This window comes from Canis lupus, chromosome 20 (genome assembly GCF_003254725.2).
Source record: "Canis lupus dingo isolate Sandy chromosome 20, ASM325472v2, whole genome shotgun sequence".
In the NCBI taxonomy this organism is placed as follows: domain Eukaryota; kingdom Metazoa; phylum Chordata; class Mammalia; order Carnivora; family Canidae; genus Canis; species Canis lupus.
In genome coordinates this window covers 28903997-28931087 of record NC_064262.1, presented here as the reverse complement: position 1 = coordinate 28931087, position 27091 = coordinate 28903997, and the positions used below count along the sequence as shown (strand labels likewise).

Here is a 27091-nt window from a genome sequence, read left to right as displayed (position 1 = left end):
CCATCAATTCCGATGCATGGTGAATAGCTAAGAAGGATCCCAGTGGAGATGGTTACTGAAAGGTTTAGGGTTGGCTTCAGAACTTTTGCTGGTTTAGTCACTTGGGCAGAAGGTTCCTGTTCTCTTTGTACTTCTCTGCAGGTGAAGGAATCCTTTCTTGAATCCCACACCTGAGGCAGACAGTAGAAACCCGGAGGAGCGACTTCAGACCTGTGGAAAGCAGAGCCGAGCCCTATAGGTACAGGAGAACTCTCTGTTTATCTGCAATTACTGCCAGATGTGAAATAACACCTTCTCAGGTGAGAGCGATTGACAGGAGCTGGTGTGAAGGTTAAGTAATAATCAGGTTATGCGGAAACAACCTCAAGGAGGTTGGAGCACGCCAGATACTGCTCAGGTGTATCTCAGAGCCAGTTACTCACCTCCCCCTGACTGTAGAGATGAGCAGTCCAGGAGAGAAATGCCTCCTGCTCCACCCATTACTTTGATCCATTTGCTGTCTTGTTTGCAAGCATGCCACCTTCAGAACCGTCACCTGGAAACAAATTTCTCCAGTTTTATGAGATGGGCGACCCTTTTAGTCTTTCTCCTGTGGAAACTTACTACAGAAGAATTTCTCAAAGTTCTCTCCCTTGAAGGTTAGAAAGTTATTTTCCTGCATGGGGGTGTCCCTTCCTTTTTTTTTTTTTTTTTTTTTAATCTTTTCTTCTTAAAGGGAAAGAAGAGAACTTGATCACGATTTCCACACGCAGGCCAACTTTTTAACCCAATTCTCTAAGTGAATAATGTGCACTAAATTTTGTGGTGCCTGCCCCCTGCCCAAAGTTCTGAAACTATTTCAAAAGAAGGTGGACATGCCCTGATCATTATCTGGTCTCCAAGAAGTGAATCTGCAAAGGATCCTTTCAGGAATGAAAGAAGGAAAGGATATTGGTTAAGAGGACTGTCACAGGGCTGGGGGATCTCCCAGAAATGGGGGAGGGTGTGTGTGTGTATGTGTGTGTATGTGTGTGTGTGTGTGTGTATAAGGAGGGTCTAATAAAACCTGGTATGAGAACAAGGAGGAAAGCTGACTCCTCAAACCATCCCGCAATCCCCCTGGGGATAGATGTCTGGGAAAAGCAAGGCGATATTTCCATATCCTTAGCCGCCAAGTCCTCCTCGCCCATCCTGGGGTTTCCTGGGGTTTGTGGCATCCATGGAGATTTCGGAGTTAAATCTGCATATCCCTCTGGGTCCCAATCTCCCCTCAGCGAACTGCAGCCAGAACAAGCTAACATTTAAATTCCTCCTCGCTTCCTCGTCCCCCCTCCCCTCACTGCGTCTTCCCAGACTTGGGGGGGGGGGGGAGGATTACAAAAAACGAGGACGCTCTCCTTTCAGGAAATGGAATTCTAATGTACACGTTCCTATTTCTGAATCGGAGGTACTAAAAATACTCCCGCGACAGCCTGAGGAAGCTGTCGCCGTCCTCTGTGCAAACAAAATCGACAATTCTCCTTCCCTGCGCAATGGGTCTGCAAATTGGGCGGGGGGGCCGGGACCCAACCTTTGGCTGTAACCAGGACAGAGCTTCCACGCTGCAGGCTAAGGTCTTCCTGTGGGTCCTAACCTACAAGTTCTTCCCACCCACCCACCCACCCCTCCTCGGCCCCCACGAGAACTGAAGGCAGTTTGGGTTCCCTAAAAGCAGCCCTGAGTTCGAATCCTAGCCTTACCCAGTCCTGGGACCCTGAGGCAAGCCATTGTGGCTTTGTTTCTCTGCCTCAATTTCTTTCTCCATCCAAAAATCATCCCCAGCTTTGAGGATTGTTGTGAACATTCGAAAGCACTTGCGTCGAGGGCCGGGACCGGAGCAAGCCCTCGGGGAAACGTGAGCTTTTAGGATCGTAGAAGCCCCTGGCGCCAGCAGCGCTGAGCTCCTACTGTATACCCCCGGGTGTCGGGATAACCCGCCCTCGGGTCCCTTTCAGAGTTCCGAGGGAGTTTCCTTTTGCATTAACTAGCTTTCCCTCCAAAGAACCTCCACTCGCCGTGGAAATCCGCGTGGGATCGGCGGCCAGCTGCCGCCCCTAGCCCTTGCAGTGGCAAGGCTGCGTGGAAGCGCACTCCCCGGCCCCGCGCCACATCCTCCCCACGCTGGGGGAACATTGTTCCAGGAGACGTGGGCTGAATCGCGGCGCGAATATTAAGAGTGTGTGTGTGTGTGTGTGTGTGTGTGTGTGTGTGTGTGTGTGTGAGTGGGGGGAGGTCCGGCGCGCCGAGCCAGTAATCTGAGCTCTTGATTTTCCAGATTCGGATCAAACGGGGCGGCGGCGGCCGACCCCCTCCTGGGAATGATTAGATGATTAATGTAATGCTGTTTGAAGGGTCTCTGTTTTCTCTCTTAATTTGGGTCATTACTTAGGAAGCAAGCGTGAGATCATTTCATCAGCGTGCTCGGCGGCGGAGATAGCTATTCAGGAAATGGGCTAACTGCGCGGTAATCAGGGCGCGGGAGGCGGCGGCGGCGGCGGCGGCGAGCTCCGGGAGTCCGGGTGCGCCCTCCCGCGGCAGGGCGCGCAGCACCCGCAGGCCGCCTGCAGCTCCGCAGCGCGGGCCGGGGAGCCCCAGAGCTCGGGCCGGGCTGGGGACCCCGGGCGCTGCAGCTCGTGTCTCCAGGAGAACCGGGGAGGACGAGACCCCCCCACCCCCACCCCACCCCCACCCCACCCCCATCCCCGCGCCCGCCCCTCAGGTCGCCCAGAAAAGGGAACGTGCCCAGCAGCTCCCCAGGGCGGGGAGGGGGGTGGGGGAGGCGGGGAGTGTCATTGCCCTGGCCGGTTGCCCCCCGCGCGGCAAAGCGATTTGCTGAAAGATGCACCTAAAACCGGCTCTCCTCCACCCAGCCACTTTTAACCCCTCCTTTTTCTTTTCTTTTTTTTTATTTTTTTTATTTTTTTTATTTTCTCACCCAAATAAGGCAACACCCAGAATCCCAAGCGTCGGAAGAGTCACCAACGAAAAACTTGGCACCACGTGTAGGCCGATGCAGACCTTTGCTCCCTCGCTCCCGGTGTGTATGGGGAGGGGTTCTTAACGTGCAAGCGCCGCAGGGACCCCGGCTTGGCTTCACCCAGGTCCCAGCACCCCCAAAGGAAGCCGCATGGGGGCAGGAAATGCCCTAAACGCCTTTTCCCCTTCTCATCCTCTGGGGTCGCTGGGCTGACCTGGCGGCAGGGGAGAGGGGGTGGGGGGAGGTGGGGAAAGAAAACGCGCACTAGTGATTCTGTTTATTGAGTTAGACATGTATATATTCCGAGTTCGCTTGTACAGGAGGATTTACAGGGTTGTATAAAGATGGCTGGGGGCGCCGCGCTCTTCCGGGGAGTTCACGTGATAGGCTGGGGTGAAAACCCGCCGCCCGAGCAGAAGCGGAGGCCTGGAAGAAAATGCGTTTCAGCGCACTGGGTTTTTAAATAAGTTTCCCGAATGCACAAAGGTGGGAGCCACGCGTTTGCTGCCAGTCATCGAGGAAACGTTTAGCTTTCCAAAAAATATGCTGGTTTCGATAAATAGATTTTTAGCCTCTCTGCTATAGTTTTTTTTTTTAATTTTCTTTTAATTTTAGAAATAAGTTTATACTTGTGATCTGTTTTGGGGCTGGATGGGGCTGGAAGGGAGGGCGAGGCAGCAGCTCTCAGCTCTGCACTGTCCGAGTCAGGTCCTTTGTGGAGGGGGCTGCAGGCCCCACGCTGTCGTGGAGTTTGCGCACGTGTTTCTTTAAGTCAAAGTTTCTGCAAAACCCTTTGCCGCAAGTGGCGCACGTGAAAGGCTTCTTGTCGTTGTGGGTGTGCATGTGGAAGGTCAGGTTGTAGACCTGGTGGAAGGCCTTGTTGCAGATGGTGCATTTGTACTGCTTCTCGCCGCTGTGGGTCAGCTTGTGGTTCTTGTAGTTGCCTACGGGAGACCAAAAACAAAAAAAGGAGGGAGGGGGGATGATGTAGGGTGTGTGTGTTGGGGGGTACCCCCCCTCCCGAGCGTCCCGGGGTTGGCTCAGGTGCCCACGCAAAGAAGGCGACGCTTGGCTAGGCGGGCGCGACCTCTCCGAGTGAAGAAGTTGTCAAACTTCGTCTGCGTCAAGCCGCAGGCTCTCACGACAGGATGGAGGGCCGAGTCCCGCGTAGCCTCCCCGCGCCCCTGCCCCGCCCGGGGCACAGGCCCCGCGCAGCGTCCCTCCCGCTGTGCTCGGCTGGCCCGGGGAAACTTTTGCACAACCCAGGGACGCACCGGGTCCTTCACCCGGCTGCTGCCTCGCTGGAAGAATTTCGCACGAAACCAGGCTTCGTCCCTCATTTTCTGTTTATCTTCTCATTTTTAAAGTTACTCCCTCTGGTCCCCCACCCCCCACCCCAGCTACCACCTGGAGATCCAAAAGCACCTTGGAAAACCCAAGCCGGGAGCCGGGCCTGGAGGTGCTGGGGACTGGAATGGTTTCCCCCAGTCTTGTTATTCCCAGGAGGTGGAGTTTGCCTCGATTTTTTTTTTTTTTTTCTTTTTCATCTGAAAGGGGTGTCCCGGCTACAAAGGCAAGCTTTTTTCTATAGGGCAATAGTCTCTCTTTCTCCTGCTTCCTTTCCCTCTGCCTCTTCCTTCCTTCCCACCTCCCAAATTGGGAGTCTCCCCATGCAACCAGCCTGACTCCAGCGAGGTCTACTAACCCGGCCTGGAGAGCTTCCACCCAAACCGGTCACAACCCGATTCCAAAGAAATGCTGCTGCCGAGCTTGCAGCTCTCACGCTCCCTCTCTGCGGATCCTTCTTTGCCTTCCCGCTCGCAGTGACCCGCCGAGTCCCGAGGTGAAAGGTGAGGAGAGGGCCTCGCCCCGCACATTACCTTTTTGGTGAAAGCCTTTGCCGCAAAATTCGCAGACGAAGGGCTTGTAGCCCGCGTGGATGCGGATGTGCGTGTTGAGCGTGGAGCTGCGGTTGAAGGCTTTGCCGCACTGGTTGCATTTATGCGGCTTTTCCTGCGGAAAGGGGCGCGCGCACAGTGAGGCCAAGGCCCTGGCCAGAAGAGGCCAGCTCAGGGGCACCTTGAAGGGGTTCCTTGAAGGGATACGGGCCCCCCGGGAGGGGTCAGGGGAACCCTTGCCATCCTCTCCCCAACACCGTCGCTCAGCTGCGGGGTGTTGCGCGCGGGCCGAACTGGACCCGGGGGCCACGTACCTGGGTGTGGATAATTTTGTGTCTGCAGAGCGTGCTGGCCTGGCGGAAGCCTTTGCCGCAGACTTTGCACACGAACGGTCTGGCTCCGGTGTGGACCGGCATGTGGCGGGTGAGGTTATAGTGAGCATTAAACACCTACGGAAGGACACGAGGGGGCCTTGTGGTGTGTCCGTCCGAGAGAGACCTACAAACTGGGGAGGCCACAGCCTACATCCCCCAACCAACACTCCCTTCGGGAAACAGAGCCCTTTTCATTTCTCCAAGTGCTTTCCAACCCTCTGTGCACGCCAGTCCCTTGTGGCCGCTGACAACCGCATCCCCATTTTACAGAATGGGAAACTGAGGCCCAACTAGGGCCCCCCCCCTCCCTCCCACTGTGAGTAGTAGTGAGCTACAGGGCGCTCCTGAACTTGAGAAAGGGGCGGTCCGGGCTGCCTCGGGGAAGCAGCCATCCCTGCTCAGCCCTCCCAGCCCCCGCGGACCCGGGGCCTCACCTTGCCGCACACCTCGCAGGTGAAGTTTTTGGGCTTGCCGTCCGCAGGGCCCCCGGGCAGCTTGCTGTGGCCCTTGACGCCGCCGCGCTCGGCAGTCAGGGCCGAGTTCTCCTTCAGCACCTGCTCCAGCGGCGCGGGCAAGCGCTCCTTATGCGCGTAGGGGGCCGGATGGGGGAACTTGTCCGCGGCCAGGCCGGCCAACTTGGCGTTCTCCAGCAAAAAGAGCTTGGGGTGCGCAGCCAGGGCGGCGGGGGCCTGTGCATTGAGGAGGCCAGATGGGAAGAGGTGGCCTCCGAGGAGCTCAGACGGCGGGTACGCGGCAGAGTCCAGGTAGTTGAAGTAGTAGAGCGAGCCGCTGGCCGGCAGCCCCACCGCCTGGTTGATGACCTGCGGCTTGATGACCCTGCCCGCCGGCAGCGCAGACGGCGCCAGGCCCAGATCGGCCTTGCAGCACACGCCACAGTTGGTTTTGCACAAGCCGCTGGCGCCGCACACCGGGGCCCCCCCGCCGCCGCCGCCGCCGCCGCCGCCGCCGCCGCCTCCTCCTCCTCCTCCTCCTCCACCGCCGCCGCCGCCGCCGCCCGCCCGGAGGCTGCTTTTCCAGAGCTCCGAGTAACTGAGCAGCGTCTTGGACGGCACCTCGTAGCCTAGGGGCTGGAGGGGGATCATACAGGGCAGCGGCGAGCAGAGGTTGAGCAATTTCTTGCCCTGGCCGCCGTCTGCCTCCAGCGTCCCCGGCCGGGGCTCAAAGGGCGCACGGGGCTCCGACGTCTTAGCCATGATGCGCTCGATGGAGAAGGCCAGCGTCTTGGAAGTGGCCGGCGACGCTCCAGCGCGCGGGCAGGCCGGGGGCACCATGGTCTCCAGGGAAGCCGAGCTGGCCATGGCGCGCCGATCCGAGCCTTGCCGTGCCGGACTGGGCCGGGGCGCAGCCTCTCTCCTCTAAGTCTGCATTCCGGAAAAGGCAGGGAGGGAAACCGCAATTTAATAAGCACCTTGTCGGGTCCAGGTCACCCATTTGCATTCAAATGAACAGGGGCAGAACAAAGTGCACCCAAGGGTACCAAATTACCGCCCATTAACCCGGCGCGCAAAGGAACCCACCAGCCCCTGCCCTGAGACTTTGAAAGGGGGAAGAAGGGGGGAGGGTTTACAAAGGAAAAGGAGAGAGAGAAAAAAAGAAAGAAAGAAAAGAGCCTCAAATTAACCCCCCCTGAGCCGCTCCCTGGACCCTGGCCTCCGCCACGCGTGCGGGGAGCTGGACAGTGAAAGGGCAAAGTTAAAGAGGACCAGGAGAGCCACCTCGCATTTACCTCTTTCCCCCACCGCCAAGGAGATGCGTTCCGAGCCATGCAGCGTGTCTCCTCTGTCACATTTTGATGGCAAACATCTTCCCCTCCGCGTGAGATCACTGTCTTTTACATTCAGCTGACATCACATGAAGTCACTTGAAGTGGAATGACATGGGCGGCGGCGCGGCTCCCGTAGCGGCCCCTGTGTTCCCCCGCGCCTGCCGGCCGCCGCCGCCACCGCCCCTCAAACTTTAAAAGGAGGCAACTGGCGCCCGCGCTCCCCTCGGGAAAGTGCGAGCGGTTCGCGAATCGGGAAGGAGGGAAGAGACGGGAGGGGGGAGGGGGAGGAATCGTGATGGTTTTGCCGGTGGAAAGAAGGTGGGGGGAGCCCAAACCCAGGCAGAGTTCTGTGCGTGATTCACAACTTTGGGGGCCTATAGGTTTGAGGGACGCGGGGAGGGCAGAGGGTCCTGCACGCGCCGCCCCAGAGGGCCCCCGGGTGTCCGTCTAGTCGCTGAACTATCCCTTAGCCCTCTGCAGCCGAGCTGGGCATCGTGCTAATAAACTGCCATTTACCCACGGAGCCGGCGCCAGCCCCGAACACGCGCAAATGATAATTACCTCATTAGGATGTGGCGCATGGACGCGGGCGCCGCGTTTGGAGGGGGGGGGGAAACTTGTTAATGGGGAAATATTAATTTATGCAAAAACAACGAGCTCGCCTGGGCTGGCGTCGGAGGTCGGGGGAGAGCTCCCGCCGCCCAAGGACGACCCCGTAGCGTCCGGAAGAGCAAGGCCGTGCGCCCGCATCCCCGGGGCCTCGGCGCGCCCGGCAGGTGCGCCTCCTCCTCTCCGGCCGCCCCCTCCCCCCGGCCCCCCCCGCCGCCTGCGGCTGGGGGAGACTGCACAGCAAGCTGGAGGACTGTTTGAGATCCTAATCGATCAGCATCGCTGATCTGTGATCGGGTTTCTGAGGCAAAGCCCGGCTCTGCTGCCTGGTTCAGGGGCTGCGTGCGGGGAGGATTCGGAGGGCAGCTCTCCCTGCTGATGGGTACTTACTGTTTGTATAATTGAGAAGGTCCAATCTCCACCTGTTTAAGGAGCAGATTGAAACAGCAGAACCTCCCCTGGATCCTATTAAAACGTTTTTCCTCCTAAGGCCATTCAGTCGAACCAATTTTCCGAAGTGATTCATAGAGCTCAATTCTGCCAAGGCAGCTCTTTCACTTTTAGCCACTAAAGCACCGCGTGGAACCGGGTTTTGTGTTTTTCTAAAATAAAGAGAAGGATTATCAGAGGGGAGAGGGAGGGGGCTTGAAGGGGGGCGGGCAGAGACTTAGTGTGGCCAGAGGTACAAGCAGAGGGAAGAAAAGGCCCTTTTCTAGACAGGCCCCAAGTAAGTTCGGAGGAATTCAGCGTTTTTGTGCCTGGCGCACAAAAGCAGCGCGCTCCACGCTCGGTTTGGAGGGGCTGAATTCATCTGTTTGCAGACCATTCCACCTGCGTATCACAACAAACTGCTCAAAGACGCTCCAGCACTTTCAACAGGCCGGGTGCTCTTGGCGACAACAAAAGTGGTCGAGGCTGAGGGTTCTTACCGTGGTGGTTGGGAAGGAGGGGGGGAACGGCTAGCAAGAGAGAGAGCGAGAGAATTAGGTTTACGGAGGAGGAAGAGGGGGGGTGCAGGGGTTTTTTAAAAACTTTTGGACGGTTTTGTTTGCGGGACAATTATATCTTGCCAGCCGGCTTTTGCAAGACCACGAGCTTTGTAGCCGCAACCACAGTTTAAGAGGATTACGGTGGGTATAATATGAGCAAACAGGGCTGAGGTTTTGATAGTGAATTTCATCTCTAAAGATACAGGATCTCGTGGAGCCCAAGAAAATGCTACTGGAAGCAAACCCTTCCCTTTTGCTTCACTCAGGAACAGGTCTTGAGAAACTGAGCATCCAGCCCGAGGCCTCTCAGCTGCAAAACATCCCAGAGAACCACCAGGGAAAGAATGGTAAAGGTCTAGTTTTAACTGGAGGGAAAGCACTCCTTTTCCCCTTCAGAACTTCTCCCTGCTGCCCACTCCCCCTCTGACCTGCGATTTCACGCCCGAAAGCGACCTGACAGGTGAGGGAAAGGGAAAGCAAGGGGAGGAAACAAAGAGATGTCTCCAAGGGCAAGTGGCCTGGAGGGTGACATAAGTGGGTTGAATTTTTTCCCCCTGACCAGCTGGGAAACTGCCTCTGCTGCCCCTAAATTCATCAGGCACGAGCCTGTTCCCCTAAAACCCTCTCCCCAAACTTGCAGATTTCGAAGCTAAGAAAGAAGCTTGCTCCTTTGAAAAATATTTCCACATACAGCCCATTGAGTTTAGATGTTCAGAGAAGCAGAATTCCAGACCCAGTGTACCCCCATCCCTATGTTAATGTGAAAACAATGTAGAGGAACTCCCCCCACCGCCCCCGCACACACACACACCACCACCACCGAACCCGAAACAGACCAACAACTCACCCCGACATTGAAATAGTATCAATACACCCGCAGGGGCTCAAAACCCGAATTTCTATCCCGACTTTCCTGCGGGTCTCGTTCAGTCACCGGCACTGCACCCCAACTCCCCTTCCAAACTGGGTAATTGTGGATCTCGGCAGCATCAGAGATCTGCTGGTTTGAAAGCTCCATCAGGCTGAAAGGCTTCCAAAGGCTTCCCGTGAACCTGCCTTGCCATCCCTAGCGCTTTTTGTAACAGCATAAGCCATCCCGCTCTCCCCGGCACCACAAAGGAGTGCTACCTCCACAGAAAGAAAACATTTGGGTAAAAACAAGTTGCCCCTAATGTGCCTCTCTTTCCAAATGTTGGGTGAATACACTGGCTTTTATAAAAGTATTTAATTAGCTTCCACAAACTTCTCCTTCCCTCGCCCGCAGATTATATTGAAGTGGAGGGTTGGAAACTGTTTTACACCTTGCCACTCACATGTTAATTAATCTCTATCTAACCCTAATTGCAGTTTATTCAAGCACCGCTCAACAGCTCACCCACACAATAAACACTGATCCTACTTTTATACATATTACTTCACGTTAACACATTGAGTAATTAACTCCAGTACCAACTAATAGTGCAAACAAATATTTTCTGTAAACGAGATGATTTCAGGCAGAATAAAAGAGGACTAGGGAAACGTGGCACTTGGTGGAGGGAGTGCTGAGACTTCCCTTCGCTGCCCCCCAACCCTTCAAACTCATTCTCATTTGCAGCATTTTTTTGAGGCTGAAATGTGAACAAAACAAAACAAAACAAAACGAAGAGGGGCAACCACAGGAATTAAAATTTGACAATTTCATTAAGTTGATGGCGGGGTTCCGTGAGATTAGGGGTCACTTTTTTCTACCTACACATTTTCAGTGATGGGTGGGCAGGAGAAAATCCAAAATAACTCCAACATGAAGGGGAACAGGAGGTTCCAGGGATCAGGAGATGTTTCAAGGATGTGACTCCTTCTATGGAAAATAAAGTTTCCCAAAGCTTCTTGCTCTTAAAGAAGTCCTGTCCGTCAAAGCAATGGTTCAAAGTGGGCCAAGACCGGGGGTGAGATATGAGAAGTCCCATCTCTCTCCCAATCCAGACTGGTACAAAAGCTCCACTTTGGAGGAGCAGGTGCCTTGGGTGGGCAACTGGACCAGGCTAGCCACTTTACCTGGCGGCACACGGTCTTGGCCCAGGCGAGGCCCACTAGGCCTCAGCGCCTACTGCGCTCAAGGGCCTCCTTCCGAGGCTGCCCTCCTACACCCAAGCCTGCCTCGGTCAGCCTCACCCCTGGACCCTGCTGGACCGCGGTCCATCACTCTTGGCCTGCCAGGCGAGACCCACCGTGGGGTCCTCCTCCGCTCTGAGGCCTCAGCTGCGGGCCCATCTCCTTCGGGCATCTCCACTGAAAACCAGACGCTTTCGGCTCGGCCCATCTGGCCCGTGCTTGGTCCTCAGCACCCCTGCCACGGTAGGGCATTGCTGCCAGAGTTAAGCCTGACGCCCCTCCGCGGCCTGTGCTCTTCCCACGCTGCAGAGCAGGGTGCCAAGGCCGGGCGCTTCTGCGGCTCGGCTGGGCCTGACCCATGCCGCGACCTCGGGGATCTGCGGCTGTGGGACGCTGCACCCGTGCCAAGCCACTCGCACACCACTGATTGGGGATCCAGGCTCAACCCCAAGGACTGGAGCGCAATGTTTTAATTGAAATCGCAGGTTTAAGCACAGCTGGCGGCTGTCTATTGATTTTGCAAGGGCTTCTCTTGTGGGAAGCATATTAAATATGACTGGCGCTGCTAGAGCCTCTCCTCTCCTCCTGCACCCTCCCTCTGGCCTTTTTATGGTCACTAACCCGAACACTGTGTAATGATGACTTTTGTTTAAATTTTTTGTTGTTGTTGTTTAAGGCCAGAAATCGCCCTCACTTTAGGACAAATTACTTCGCAGACGCCTTCCCTGGGTGTAGACAACCTCAGAGGAAAATCCCCTTTCTTGAGCAAAAGCTCACACTTTGCACCACTTCTGGCATCACCGAAGAGGAAAGGCAAGCATTTCTACTACAGAAAAGGTGTTGCAGTTCCAGCTCTGGTCGCTTGTATCTCTTGGTTCTAGATGACAAGAGGCACTATTATTTTAAATATTATTATTATTATTATTATTATTATTATTATTATTTTCTCACCTGAGTATTAGGTTGCAATACTTAATACATCCTCCTGCCATCTCTCCAGGGAGCTGAGCAGCTTGGGGGCAGACGGTGTGCTCCAGGCTCCTGGGCTTGGGGGAAATACCCACCGGGCTGATTCCAGGTTTCCTCCCCGCTCCTCCGTAACTTGTTTGGAAAATAAAACAAAACACCCCCAAACCAAACTTTGTGGTTTAAGGACTCTTTCTCCCTCCCTCTCTTTCTTACTTCTTTTTAAAGGGATATTTAGGATCTGATTTACACGGTGCCACGCTTAACCGCTGAACACAGATTAACTTCTGAAAAGAATTTTTTCTGCGATCCTCTTTTTCTCCACCACCCCCATCCCTCCCCAGGAAGCATTTTATTGAAAACATTCGGACCGGCTTGCCAGGAGCGGGATTGTCCAAGGCTCAGGGGCCTCCGCCTTCGGTGCGCGCGGTTTGCAGGATTAGTGCGGCCAGGAGACAAAGAGCCCCAGATACCCGGGCCGGGCGAGGCCGGGCGCGCCCGGGGAGCTCCCGGGTTCCGGATGCCCGCGCAGAGCGCGCGAGCACAGTCTCGGGCCCGGGCCTCCAGGGACAGATGGGCCAGAGCCATCTGCATCTGCCCGCGTCCTCGGGGAGGCTGCGGCGCCCACAGCCAGGGTGGCCGAGCGCCCGTCCCACTGCACCCGGCGGCGGTTCTGCAGCACCCGTTGCATTCGGGGACTAGTTTGCAAATCTCAGTGCACCCACAGACTGGTTTTCACCCTTGAACACGAGAGGCGCCTATAAGCCAAGGACGGCCGAGCTTTGCAGCCAAGGGGAGAGAATCAGGCGGTGGAGCAAACCTATCATGATTTCCAGAATCCTCCCACCCCCTCTGCAATCACATCAGAGGACATTAGCTACGCATTTGGAAATCTGGAAATACGCGCTCCTAGGCCAGAGGGATTCTCCCCAAAGAGCAGAGCAGATCTGCAGTCTCCACCCATTCAAGTTTAGTGCGCTCTTCTGACTACTGGATGCACATATAATCACAAATTAAATATATGTTTAAATTCGTATATAATTAAGTATACATATTTTAAAAATACATATATTACGTTATATATGCGTTATGTATGCGCATTGTATACATATGTGTATATGTATATGTGAATTCACTATAATCGACACCCCTTCGCTTAGAAATGCCATTTAATTAGGAATCTGATCCAGTACCGTCGCGCAGCAGTTTGTCAGCGGACGTGTCATTTTGCGAGATGCAGTGGGGAAGGCAGTCGCCTCACGCAAATGAGTTTTCCTCTTGTGATGCGGTTTTGGTGTACAACCCAAAGGAAACATTCATATATGAAGAACAATAAATATATATATTACACACACTTAGACATATATACACATACATATACGTACATATATGTGTAATATATAACTTTCGTATATATATATGTCTATTATATTTCATATACATAAATTTCATGTATATATAATTTTCACACATATATATAATTGCATATATATATATATGAAATTAAAAGGCATTTTGGTGAGTGACTGGCCCTGCCTAGTTCCCGTGCTGTGGATTTCTAACTTCCTGGGAAGACGGCTTAGGATCCTCCGTGTTATTTAACTTGGCAGCTAGTTAAACTCCGCGGTGGAGCCTGCCCAAAGGTATTAGCGTTAAGTGCTGAGAGCTGGAGTTAAGCCGGCAGGGAAAAGGAAGGACTGGAAGGGGCAAAGGGGCGAGAGGAACTGATTTCAGATTCGTTCAAACTTCTGGAAATTTGCCGGGCCCTGTAGGTCAGCATTGGCTGGTCCGTTGGATAAGAACCTGAAATGCTATGATCACTTCTGAAGCAAAACTTCCCATTTTCTTGTTTGGTGGGTGGTATGGTTTGGTTTGACTTTGATAGGCACTTCCCAGGAGTATGGGCTAAAGTTCTTTCCAGCCTGGGTTTCTGGAGGTCTGCACTGTTTGGCTGAATCCCATCTTCTCCACTCCTGGGTCAAGATTTGGGTCTGAGTGCTCCACTCCAGTTAGTTTGTAGATGGACTTTGGTAAAGACAAAATGGCAACTGCAAAGATGCTGAGTAGAGCTCCTTCATGAATGAATCAGCCTCTTGCTGCTTCCATTGCTCCCTCACACAGACCCTCTCTCTTTGGGCATTGAGCTAGGGTATCAATCAGTAGGTGATTGCTTATTACTGAGGGTCCATTACATACCAGACACGGGACTGAGCTAATACTCACTCTACGCAATTCTCACTTCTTGTGAAGTATATAATCATATGCTCATTACACAGATTTGGAAAATTGAGGCTCTTGGAAGCTAGATAACATGTCCAAGGTCCCATAACTGGGAAGAGTCTGTTTTCAGACCCGGTACTCCTAACCACAATATTAAAAACCTAGAGCTAAACAACTAGCCTGAACTGCTGGCAGAATGTGATTGAACAACTGGTTGGCATTATTCTACTAAAGTTGAATATTGGCATTCATTAGAACCCAGCAATTCCACTCCCAAATATATACTCAACAGCAGTGTGTACCTATATTCACCCAAAGATGTGGACTAGAATGTTCATAGCAGTGCTATTAGTAATAGTCCTAAATTGGAAATTGAATAACCATCAAATGTGGAACTCATAAATAAATAATGGTTTGTTCACAAAATGAAATACTATATACATCAATAAAAATCAACAAACCACTGCTACACTAAATAGTATCAATGAGTATCATAAGCAATACTGAACAAAAACAGATCCAAAAGGTTACATATTGCATGATTCCGTTTTTAAAAGTTCAAAAATAGGCAAAATTGGGGAACATAATGGGGAGTTCTGAGGTGCTAGTAAGGGTTTATTTCCTGGTAGGGGTTCTAATTTGTGGATACCCATCAAGCTATGTACACTTATTTGAATATTTTTCTATGTATTTCTTATGCTTTTATATATCTGTTAAATACACTTATTTGGTCACATGTTTATATATCTATTATAGTATCTTTATATCTGTTAAATAAGTGAATAATCAGCATGAAGTTGTCTGATTTGCCTCCCTTCCCCAGATTCCCAAAGAGACAATGCTCACCTGCCTCTTGAATAATGCTCCTTGAATTTCTTCCTCTAGACCAGACAACACCATCAGTTAACTGGCCTCTCATATAGACTTTTAATAACAAGCTGCATCCAAACTCCTCACACAGTTGTCTTTGGAGCCTGGACCATTGATCCAACTTCCCAGGGAACCTGCAATGGACTCAAGAATGCTTGGCTTAATGAGGGGATTTCATTTCAACCATTTTTCTCACCCAAGACCTCAGAGAAAGGAAGGCAGCTTTGCCCTTGGACCTGTACTCTTCGCCCAGGGCACCAGGTGAAGAATGTCAGGCCAGGAACTGCCTCAAACTTTCCAGAGTCACAAACTGGCAAGCTGCCTTGAGGGGTTGAGGGTCTGGTTGAAGGCAGGAGGGTGGGGTACAGCATGATGATGGTAGGAACTGGCATTAATAGAAAGCCTTGGCAAGTCTTTAGAGCTCAACTCCCTGGGTCTTGGCCCTAAACAAGACCAGGGGGAAAAAGACAGAATCTTGGCTCTCTGGCAAGTGACCCAGTTAGCAGGACTAGCAGTTTTGCTCTGGGAGAGGATGGTGAAGTTTATTTTAGCAGGAAAAAGCCTTGGGATACAGAAATCAAACTAAATACTTGACAATCCCTTTGTGCAAATCCCCGGTGAATCCTGTGAGCAGCACTTGTTGCAAATCTGATCTCAGCATTTTAAGGAAGATACCAAGAACCTACAACTAAAGCAATTAAGGTAGGAGTGAGGAGGTAAGAACTGGTGCTCTAATTTAGATAGGCTAAAAATAATCTCTAGTCCTGAAAGAGCGAGAGGAGATAAGACCCAGGTGATATGATTAATTTATTAGTTAGCCAGCACACCTATATCTTCAGATTTTCTATATGGAGCACCATCTAGATCCCTGGCATATTGTGCTTACCCACATAGATGCCATCCCTGCCCTGATAGAGCTTACATTCCTTCATTCAACCAGTGGGCATATGTAAATACCTTCTGTAAGCCAGGCTTTGTGCCCAGAAATGGAGAATGGCTAATGGGTGTGGCTAGGTTGGTCCAAGATTCTCAAAGAGGGCAGTCAGAGGGAAAAAGTAAAAAACAAAAGCATACCCAAAGAACTCTCTGACAAGGAAGTTAGAAAATTTAAGAAACTCCCCATTCCAACAGAGGTGGCAGGCTGAACTAATAAAGAACAGGTTTTGGAAGGCATTTCTATGACGGGTGGGTAAACTCCTCTTTTGGCTGCTCGCTGCCTGGAAGTTTTTCTAGACATAGGATTCTGGTCTGGGTGGACTTGGGTCTCCGTGGAGCATGCTGTTATGGCACAATATGGCGATCCTTTCTGGGTTTTGTAGGGCTGAGTATCTTTGTGGCACTGTGGGTTCTAGAATCAGATTAAGTTAGAAGCCTGGCTGATCAGTCAGCAGTGTGTTCACAGGCAGGCTAGTTGCCCAGCTTTGGCAAAAGATGGCCATCTACTTGGGTACAGGGTTGTGAGAACTAAATGAGAAAATGCATCAAGCTCAAACACCCAGGACTGGCCACAGGAAAGCACTCCTCTAGTGTTTGCTATTGTTATTACAATAGCTATTGGTATCCATAACCACTATCTTTCAGCCTGACTGGGGGAGGAAAAAGGGCAAAAAAAGTACTTTCTCTTTTTTTCTCAAGGTTTAATTTTTTTTTTTTTTTTTTTTTTTTTTATGATAGTCACACACAGAGAGAGAGAGACACAGGCAGAAGCAGGCTCCATGCACCGGGAGCCCGACGTGGGATTCGATCCCGGGTCTCCAGGATCGCGCCCTGGGCCAAAGGCAGGCGCTAAACCGCTGCGCCACCCAGGGATCCCCCTCAAGGTTTAATTTTTTTTTTTTTTTAAGGTTTAATTTTTAAGTAGTCTCTACACACAAGGTGGGGCTTGAACTCAACCCCAAGATTAAGAGTTGCATGTTATACTAACTGAGCCAAAATTACTTTCTTGTTTTTGTACATCAAAACATTGTTTTTTTGTTTTTTGTTTTTTTCTGGAGAAAGACAGATGCATTAGTGTATATTCTTTTTATGCATTGACAGGGTTGACATCATATGATATGTACTGTTTTATAATCAGCTTTGCCATTTAATTATAGCATGACTATTTCCCCATGTTTTACATATGCTACTAAGACATATTTTAATGTCTCTGTAGTACTCCACTAAATGGCTTTAACGTGAGTTAAATAGTCCCTTGTCATTGGATATTAAGTTGTCCATATTTTTTTGCAATAGTTCCCATCAGGAACATTCCCATACATAAATTTTGTGCATAGCTAATTCCCATAGGACAAATTCCCAAAGCAGAATTACTATAGCAAATGATATGCATATTTTTAAAGCCTTAAATATCAACTGACAAATTGCCTTTCAGAAGTAGGTACATTGCCTCTTTCCCAGAACCTTCACTAACACTGGGCATTATCACTGAAAAAAATCCTTACAAATTTGATAGGTCCCAAATGGTCTCTCATTGCTTTTTTTATCCATATGTTCTTGCCCAGGATACACTCAGGTACCAAGTTATGGTGGTACAGACCTGGATGATGGTAGAGATGAAGAAATATGGGAAATGATATCTCAAAGAGAGAACCTTTCAAAGAAAGGGTAGACCAGTGTCATGTATCTTGTGGCATCCAAATGGTTCCAGATTGCTTTAGGTTTTGAACATTTCCTTGAGAAGCCTCCTTACTTCTCTGCTCTTCAGAAAGCAAGCTGCTGGCCCCTCTATGTTTTCTAGATAGACCCTCTGTCCCTTCCTGGGTGAGCTCGCCCCTTATTTTCTGCATGTAGGTGCTGACCTGTAGCCAGAGGCATAGCCTCCCCATGAGTGGAGGCCTCAGGCTTGAGGCCAAAGTGGTCTGCAATTCTCACAAAAGTCACCGAAAGAATTGTGCCCTGGCCTTGGACAGATGTTTGTAAATGCAAGCTCACTGGCCAGGAGGAGGATACTCCTGAGAACAGATGGACTGGTGCATATCTCTCACCATGCCTAGAAAAAGAATAAAAAACTCCAGAGGAAGAAAGTTCTAGAAAATGAGAAGAGTGGTCCAGCCCATATCACACAAATAGGAGAGAAGGCACACAGTGGAGGATTATTTAGTCACAAGAGCTAGATTTTCATGTCAAATTTGAGCTTCTCCCTAACCAGTGAACTGCATGCTTTCTGTTACCTTTGTGATTTCTGTTGAATCTTTCCTCCTAAATAAAAAACAACCGAACCTTAATATGAGGGGTTTTCAGTGGGTGCCCAGAACAATATAATGAACCCACATACCTAACGCCAATAAAATCAATCCAAGGCCAATCCTGATTCCTCTATATCCCTATCTACTCTCCTCCTATTACTCTAAAGCAAGTCCTAGGCATAATAATTTGTCATCTGTAAATAAGTTAACTACCATCACCTAAAATATTAACAGTAATTTCCTAACATCATCAAATACCTGGTGTTCAGATTTCCAGTTTTCTTATAAATGTCATAATTTTAAGTAGTTTTTTGTTTAAATTATAATTCAAACAAGGTCCATACATTATGATTATCAAAGCTTTTAAGTCTCTTTTAATTTATAGATTTCTCTCTCTCTTTTTCCCTCCCATTGCAATTTACTTCCTGAAAAAGAAATTAGGTTTTTGGTTTTTTTTTTTTGCCCTGTAGTTTTCATAACCTGAGTTTTGCTGACAGCATTGGTGTTGGCAATTTAAAAAACTCACTTCTTAAGATGCTGTCCTTCATTTGCCACTCCTTCTTGAGAGTAAATTTTTGCTGTTTAAACCCCCTGGCCTGTGAACTCCTGGTGGGCAGGGGCCTCTCTTGCTCAGCTTTGGTCTCTGCCTTGCAGCTACCAGGGGACAGCAAGCACACTTGGTTTGTTGGATGAATCAAATGACTAGAAGAATTATGCTCTGTTTTCTTTATGGCTCTGCCAGGTACACCCTTGAACTCAGCTTGCAGCATTGCACTTTGTACTATGTGTATTTCTTTCCCACATGTAGTTAGTGTCTAAGGACAGGATAAGTTGGTTTACAAATACAGTTGGTTTGTTGGTTTACAAATACAGACTTTCTCCCTACTGTCCTGTAATGATGCTCAGCACACATCAAGATTCTTAGTTACTGACTACTTAAGAGGCAGACTGACTTTTCATCCTCTATGGTTCTGGAATGAATGCTGGTACTTTTAGTCTCCTTACTAATGTTTTTAAAAATGTCTAGTTTTTAACTAAAGGAAGGCTTCCCAGACTTTTCCTTGGGTATTGGGAAGATATTTATTTTAATTCCAGAATAAAGATTTCCTTTAGATCTCATTCTCTCTCCCACCCACACCTCCATAGGTTCCTTGGGGGTGGGAGTGGAGGTGGTACAAATTTATGTACGGGAGAAACTTAACATTCTATAAATAAGAGCTTCCTTGGGGAATGAAAGAAGAGCCATAGCAAGTAGATCTCTATCCCTCTTGTTAAATTAAATTGGAGCATATGCTTATTTAACATAGTTCAGTGTGGGAAGTATTATCTTTTGATTTATGTTTACAGATTAGATTAACTTTTCACGTAAAGAACATAAAGGAATAAATAAACTAATATTGATTGCCTAGGGGGTTATTAGTAGTTCTGACTTCTGTGTTTCCTGACTCATTGACTTTTTGGATACAATAGTAATAATTGTGACCACTTACTGAGTTGCAACAACACAATATAGTACACCTTCTATAATATAGTGGAAATCAAGTCTCCCTTTGGCCAAATCTAGACTTTTTCCCCAGGGGAAACCATGGTTACTGATTTCTTACTATGTGCCAGGCATTGTGAGCCTAGCAGTTATTAGCAATTGCTATTATTGTATCACCAGTGTGAGCCTATAAAGTAGTGAGACTGGTTATCTCCATCTTCAGATGAAGTAAACCAGGCTTGGTGGGTATCAATGATTAATCTAAGGCCACATGATCATTTGAGTAGCAGAACCCAAACTCCTGGCTAGCCACAATGGGACCCCAGATTTCTTGCCCTTAGCTATGATCTCATTTTATGTAGAAACACAAAGATATGACATATTAATATCCTCAAGCAGGAAACTATAGACCGCCATTTGTTGAATTATTTGGGCCAGTTTGGTGGCTTGACTTTCTTTCAAGAAATTAAAAGTATACAGCTTACATGGCTTGTATGAACAAGGGTAGGATATGGATTCTGTTTTAGAGGTAAGAGAATTAAGAAGAAAGACAATGGGGGTTGTCTGGCTGGCTCAATTGGTAGAGCATATGACTGTTGATCTCAGAGTGGTGAATTTCAGCTTCACCCTGGAGGTAGAGTTTACTTTAAAAAAATAAATAAGACCTTAATTTCTATAAAAAATGTAAAGGAAAAAGAAAAAGAGAGACAATGGGTAAAGCAAGGAATGGGATGGGGGGAGTGAAAGATGAAGAGCTCTCACAGAAGTTCTCAACCTTTCTGTGTATGGGGTGATGGTGGCAAACATGTGCTATAGACCCCTTTGACAGACTGGTTAGCTTGTGAACCTCATCTGAGAATAATGCTTTTAAATACATAAGATAAAAATATGTATAATTTTAAAGGAGACTATTCATACTGATATACAGTTATCAAAATCTTTTTTAAAAAGTGATATATATGCTTTTTCTTAATGCATTAAATAAAATCATCAGTAGATCTAATAACTAAGGAAAATTAGAAGTACTGATTAGCATAAATGATATTTTGAGATATTGCAATGACTATAACATGATATGAATACTTCTAAGATTTCTGTTGGTAAAAAAAGTCACAGATACTGCAGATGCTACTGTGGTCACTACCTCCTTTCCCACTCTGCACATTCAAGTTCACAGACCTTCTGAGTTCTAGACAAACACTCCAGGTTAAGATTCTCTCCCTGGTAAGAGGACCTGAACAGAAGAAAGAGGGTAACACTTAACCTTTCATACTGTGCTTGCCACTAGAACTATACTTTAATCCAAATTCTTCTTGTCTAGATGCTGCTCTAGACACTTTAAAATGTAAATTTATTTTTAAAAATTCCTTTAAAATATTTTTAGGGGTTCCTAGGTCACCAACTGGCTCAGTTGCTTAAGTGTTCAGTTCTTGATTTTGGCTCAGGTGATGATCTCAGGGTTGTGAGCTCAAGCCCCCCCGCTGAGATCTGTGCTTAAGATTCTCTCTCTCAGGCAGCCCAGGTGGCTCAGCAGTTTAGCGCTGCCTTCAGCCCAGGGTGTGATCCTGGAGACCCGGGATCGAGTCCTGTGTCGGGCTCCCTGTGTGGAGCCTGCTTCTCCCTCTGCCTGTGTCTCTGCCTCTCTCTCTCTCTCATGAATAAATAAATAAAATATTTAAAAAAAAAAGATTCTCTCTCTCCCTCTCCCTCAGTCCCTCCTCCCCATCTCTAAAATACATACATACATACATACATATTTTAATTTGAGAGGTACCTGGCTGGCTCAGTAGGAGAACATGTGACTCTTGATCTCAGACCATGAGTTTGAACCCCATGTTGGGCATAGAGATGACTTGTAAAAAAATAGAGTATTTTTAATTTGAAAAAAAGCAATAAATCCACATGGTTAAAATAATCAAACAACATAAAACACTATGTGCTGAAAAATTTGTCTCCTGCCCTTCCAAAGTCAGCTATCCCCTTCCCCAGAGGTAACCACTATTCCCAGGTTCTTCTGAAGCCCTCTCCTCTCATATCGATCAGCATTCTTGGTCACCAATAACAGAAACTGATGGCAGTAGAGGAGTTTATGAATTGCTCAGAGAGGGTTGTGAAGGCAGGCTCAGTGAGGAACCAAGGGACAAGTGAGTGAAGCACAGCCAGAAGAGGCACAGGGACAGCTCTGTGTGGGTTGCAGCTCTGTGGGAGCTCTGTGACCCTGTCATCAGTGCCCTGGACTGTCCTGCAGCCAGAGTAGGAGTCTGCTAATGCTGCTGTGCCTTCAGGTCCCCCTTAAGAGTCAGAGTTCTGAGCTAGAGCATCATTAGCCATATACTAGGAGTCAGGGGCACACAGAGGGAGCATTCTTTCCCCTTCAACTTCCACGGATTTTTGGATTTGGAGTCTGGGAGGCCAAAATGACAAATGTCCATTTAATCTCTTGAAAATACATGTATACATAAATACACATACATATGGATAGATTTGCTTCTTACTTTCAAATTCTTTAAAAAACATAAATTCTTTTGTTTTTTTAAGATATATTTATTTATTTGAGAGAAAGAAAGAGTGAGCAGGGGGCAGAGGGTCAGGGATAAAAGGAGAGGGAGAGAGAGACTCTTAAGCAGACTCTGTGCTGAGCGTGGAGTGAGGTGCAAGGCTTGATCTCATGACCCGGAGATCAGAACCTGAGCCAAAACCAAGAGTTGGAAGCTTGACGACTGTACCCAGATACCCTAGCTTTTTTTTTTTTTTTTAAGATTTTATTTATTTATTCATGAGAGACACACAGAAAGTGAGAGAGGTAGAGACACAGGCAGAGGGAGAAGCAGGCCCCATGCAGGGAGCCTGACATGGGACTCGATCCTGGGCTGAAGGCAGTGCTAAACCACTGAGCCACCCGGCCTGCCTGATACCCTAGCTTTTAAATTCTTTTAAATACTGGTCTGCCCATGGTGGGTTTTTGTTTGTTTGTTTGTTGTTTTGTTTTGTTTTGTTTTGTTTTAGACCAAACTATATATCTTGGACATTCTGCAGTATCAGCACATATAAACGTACTTTATTTTACCTATAAATACAGAGAACAGAGAACAAAGTGTTGGTTGCCAGAGGGGCGGGTGTGGGGGACGGGCAAAATGGGTGAAATGGAGTGGGAGATAACAGGCTTCCAGTTATGAAGTTAGGAAGTCACAGGGATAAAAGGTACAGCATAGGGAATATAGCCAGTGGTAGTGTAACAGCCTTGTATGATGACAGATGGTAGCTACACTGTGGCGAGCACAGCATAAGGTACAGAGAAGTTGAATCACTATGTTGTACACCTGAAACCAATGTAACATTGTGTGTCAACTACATTCAAGTAAAAAAAAAAATTATAAACCTATACAATGATGGTGATGATTATATGAAAAGCAAACAAACCCTACTTTCTTCTTTTTCCTGGTTCCATTGTATTCCATCGTAAGTAAAGGCAAGAATTTATTTCATCGCTCCTGAGAGGCTTCCAAGTCTAGTCTGGTATGGCAGTGTTTTTGGCATGAAAAATGCGGTTTCTGTCTTGCTGTCCTCAGGCCAACACTGACTACAGTCTCTGCCCTGGGGTGCAGAAGGCTGATCTTGTAGCCTGGGGTGCCGGTGTCCTGCCCACTCCTCCTAGTCCTTACCACTTCATCCCATCCAGGCATGATTGCCCACTGCCTTTCTTGCCTTTTTTTGCCTGAGGGCTTTCTGGGATGACCAGGGTTTTCTTTGTCCTCCTGGCCTGCACTTGAATCCTTGTCTTTGGGTTTCTCTAGGGAAACCCAAATTAAAGAAGCGATGATGAAGAAGGGGCGACATGGAGAGAAATTCATTTACTCATCAATTAATTCCTTCAATGATTATTTACTGAGGTCCACAGTCAGGGGAAAGCAGAGAATGCAAATAAATATAGACAAGGGGGACAGAGTCTTCCTTTCCAAGGCACAGAAGCAAACGCTAAAAAAAGGTGGTAGTAAGTGTACCTTGTGTGATGCACTGCTGTCCAACCCACAGATGGTCGGAAGTTGGTCCGTCGGGGAGCGGTGCACCAGGAACAGTGAGTCTCAGAGCCCTGCTTCTAAAGAAGGTATGACCCAGCCATCCATACCTGTGGGGTGGGTTCAGAGCCTGAGACATGTGGCAAGCCCTGAAGAGCTTAAGAAATTACCAATGAAACCTTACCTAACTTTTACTGAGCACTTAGCATGCGTGTTGTTTTCTCGTTCTCTACATGTATTAACACATTTAATCTGAATGAATACCCAATGAGCTTATACCAGTAGGCAATGCTTAGGGGATCCTTCTGGTTATTTCAATTGGACAGTTAAGAAAATTGAGGCCTTGGGCAATTAAGTAATTTGCCCAAGGTCATACAGCTAGTGATTACTACCAGTGTCTGAAATCTGGAACAAGTTCGGCCTGACTCTACTCTAGAACCTGTGTTTTTTTGTTTTTGTTTTTTTAACTTGACTGCATTTTATTATTTCCTTGCTCTTGAGGTTATTTACATCTATTGCATCAGATCTGCAGCACATCGTTTGGAAAGCCCAATGGGCTGCTTGTTCCTCCTTCCCCCTGACTGTAGGCGTTGTTACACAGAGCCCCATGCCAGTGTCTTCTCCTGGAAGGCCCCTTCACTCTGACACTGAATGGTCTGCCCATAAGAACCTTCCTGCTGATGGGGGGAAAAGGGTCCCCTCAGAGTGTACAGTGCAGGGCACACTGGGCAGCATGGTCCACCTTCTCCAGGTGTGAGAGGTGGGAGGTGCCAGGCTTAGCCATCCTAGATGGATACCTTCAATGTGGAAGGGACCAGAGCTCTTCAATGTGGAAGGGACCAGAGCTCTGTGCTCTTCAGTTCTACCTTCCACCTGTGCTCTTCAGTTCCACCTTCTATTCTGTCCTGCTATCTCTGTGGTTCCAGCTTTTACCTTTAACACTTAACTAGGGGGACGCGTGAGTGGCTCAGTGGTTGAGTGCCTGCCTTCAGCCCAGGGCGAGATCCTGGAATCCCGGGTTGAGTCCCACATCGGGCTCCCTGCATGGAGCCTGTTTCTCTCTCTGCCTATGTCTCTGCCCCACCCCCCGCCCCTGTGTGTGTCTCTCATGAATAAATAAAAAAAAATCTTGAAAAAAAAAAAAAAACAACAATTAACTAGGGTCATTGAGCCCCCATCCTTTGTAATAACAGAATCTTGGTACTTCCCCATCTCAGGATTACCTTTCTTTTAGATACAGTGGAGAAATGGGTACTTCTTATAGATACACTCCTGAGTCAGTCCCTGGTTCTGCCCCTGCCCTCAGTTTACTGTGTGGAAGGCTCTTTTCTGGGACAGGTACCCCCATATCCTTGCATTCTCCATGAGAAAATTACCCCAAGACTGTGTGCATAGCAGCCTCATCACAGAGGAAGATGGTTGCGTGAGAGAGTAGGTACAATGTGAGTTTGTTTATCTACAGTGGAAGGATGAAATCCAATTTCAGAGATGTTAAAAGTGAAAAAAAATTTCATCTGAGAATCAATGAAATATGATATCAGAATTGCAGACTAAGAGTTGAGCAAGAAATGCACCAGAGACGGTTTTACTTGCTGTCAATGCAGAAAGAAACCCATTCCCTTGATTTGGAAAATCACTAGTCTATAATCTGCCCAGAATCATTTTATCATAACCATTCTCTGAGTTTTGGAGAGAGAGAGTTCTCCTCGTCCTGCCAAAAATCATTTCAAGGGAGTTCAGCTTTCGATATCACAAAAGTAGAGATTGTCGCTTCATTCAAGTGGCCTCTGCAAAGTTCAACTTTCCAAATACATTGTGATGTCAATGCTCTCCATATGCTCTGGAATTTGGAGTCAATAATCATGTTTTTTTTTTTTTTTTGCAGGGTACTTTGTGCTCAAAATGAAAGTAATAGCACCGGGGAATACTGTGCAGGAATTTGTTGTGCTCATAGCTCTGCGCAGGGAGGTGGGGGAGGGAGTGGGGTAAGAGTTCAGCCGTCCTGTTTATTATAACGTAGTGACAGTAGAATTTGAACCTCGTCATGGCTTCCACGTAAACTGTCGTCTTTGCATCAAATGCCACCCATATTTGTCTTCTCATCTTGCCTCTGATTTCCTTTTAAGTACATCCCCCAATTTCCAACACTTTCTCTGAAATTTGTACCTATCTTCAATTACGTTTCCTGCTTGGATATTTCAGCAAAGCCTTGTTTATTCTTCGCAATTGTATTCACTACCCAGGAAACAAGCCAACTCGTTTCTGATGGACAGAGGGAAATATGCCAACTTAACCATGTTTACAATTGCTTTGTGCCATTGCACCAGCAATTCTTAGGAAAGAAAAAATTGATTTGTGTACTTTGGGCTGATTGTTTCCTTTGCATTCCTGTTATTTTGCGGTTGGTATATTAATTGTGATCACTTGATCCCTCTGTTAGCTGGTGGCTGGGATTAATTTGTTGTGCAGTGTTTTTCTCTGACCTTAGGCGTGCCGTCCTCAGGGTAGAGGGCTCGCTGGCAGATTGCGCCATCACGGCCCTTTCCTTGTGTTTTGCTTACTTACAGCAAATGCAGATTTACAACTTTAGATGAAATGCATGGTTTTATAAGAAGGAAAACAGATGATAATTTTAGTATTTAGATGTAGAAGCAAAACAACCTTGAATAAAAGATGAATACTGATTTTTAAAAATTTGTTTACCAAGAATTGCACAATCGTGCATAATTTGATTTCACTTCAGATTGGTTAATCGTGTACTGATATAAACGGGCCACAAAGAACAGGCTTATTTGGATTTTAAAATTTAAAGAAATTGAATGTATTAACATTTGTGCCGAAACAATAATGATACAATTCTCGGTGGTTGATTTCCTTAAAATCCCTACAGAAACCCAAATTTTTGACACCATGACTTCATGCCTGTGCTAGAAGTTCGGGTCATGGTAGTGGTGAGGTAGATGGCTTTTCCAAAACCATTGAGATTCTTTGCCTTATTAATTCTTTCTTTATAGAGAGAGTATGTTGCAATCTATTTAGTTTATGCTTTCTTGGTCATGATCATACTCAGGTGTTCAATTCAGCCAACATTTACTAAATGCCTGGTATCTGAGGTACCAGACTGGCACACACAAATGGATGCAGTCCCTGACTTCAGGAAGTTGGCAGTCTAGCGGAGAGACAGACACATAAACAGATAATTATAATACAGTTCAGTTCGACTGGGATTAGATTTGGGGTGTTTCAGAAATTCTTCAGTCACTTTTTTCGAACAGTCTCTTGGGTCACTTCCACAGATGGCTCATTTCCTCCATTATGTTTTGTCCATCCTCATTTTACCCTGGATTTTCATTTTACTGAAGTTTGCCCTTGATTCTTCCTTGACCAGGCAACCTCTTTAAATACAGCACAACCATTAAAAATAATACAGAAAATCTATATGTGCAGATATAAAAATGATCCTACATTGATAAATGAAAAATGTGATTTGCCTTAGTATGCTCAGGATGACTCTCACTTGTGAAAATATATTTTAAAAATATATAAATATATAAAATATATAAATATATCCAATTGGATATTGGATATGATTTGAACATATTTGGA

General features: G+C 47.8%; 1 protein-coding gene across 3 annotated transcripts; it reads right to left on the bottom strand.

The window, feature by feature from the left end:
* Nucleotides 1-3257: 3257 nt before the first annotated feature.
* On the bottom strand, nucleotides 3258-9735 carry FEZF2 (FEZ family zinc finger 2). 3 transcript variants are annotated; one of them, XM_035703546.2, is made up of 7 exons: nucleotides 9499-9735; nucleotides 8053-8264; nucleotides 7015-7148; nucleotides 5702-6649; nucleotides 5208-5342; nucleotides 4876-5008; nucleotides 3258-3939 (listed from the first exon to the last, which is right to left on the bottom strand). In XM_035703546.2, the coding sequence occupies exons 4-7, from the start codon at nucleotides 6584-6586 to the stop codon at nucleotides 3680-3682; spliced, it is 1413 nt and encodes a 470-aa protein (XP_035559439.2). In that variant the 5' UTR covers nucleotides 6587-6649; nucleotides 7015-7148; nucleotides 8053-8264; nucleotides 9499-9735; the 3' UTR covers nucleotides 3258-3679. The 3 variants fall into 3 exon arrangements, with proteins under 3 accessions (XP_035559439.2, XP_035559440.2, XP_035559438.2); XM_035703547.2 differs by having other exon boundaries at nucleotides 7015-7129; XM_035703545.2 differs by lacking the exons at nucleotides 8053-8264; nucleotides 9499-9735 and having other exon boundaries at nucleotides 7015-7306.
* Between the last annotated feature and the right edge of the window lie 17356 nt (nucleotides 9736-27091).

What these genes read in the sequence shown, in the direction of transcription:
- FEZF2 (XM_035703546.2), bottom strand. Translation starts at nt 6,586, where the DNA reads ATGGCCAGCTCGGCTTCCCTGGAGACCATGGTGCCCCCGGCCTGCCCG. An exon ending in ACAAAATTATCCACACCCAG is followed by an intron (nt 5,009 to 5,207) that starts GTACGTGGCCCC and finishes CCCTTTCCGCAG; the next exon opens with GAAAAGCCGCATAAATGCAA. An exon ending in CAAAGGCTTTCACCAAAAAG is followed by an intron (nt 3,940 to 4,875) that starts GTAATGTGCGGG and finishes GGTCTCCCGTAG; the next exon opens with GCAACTACAAGAACCACAAG.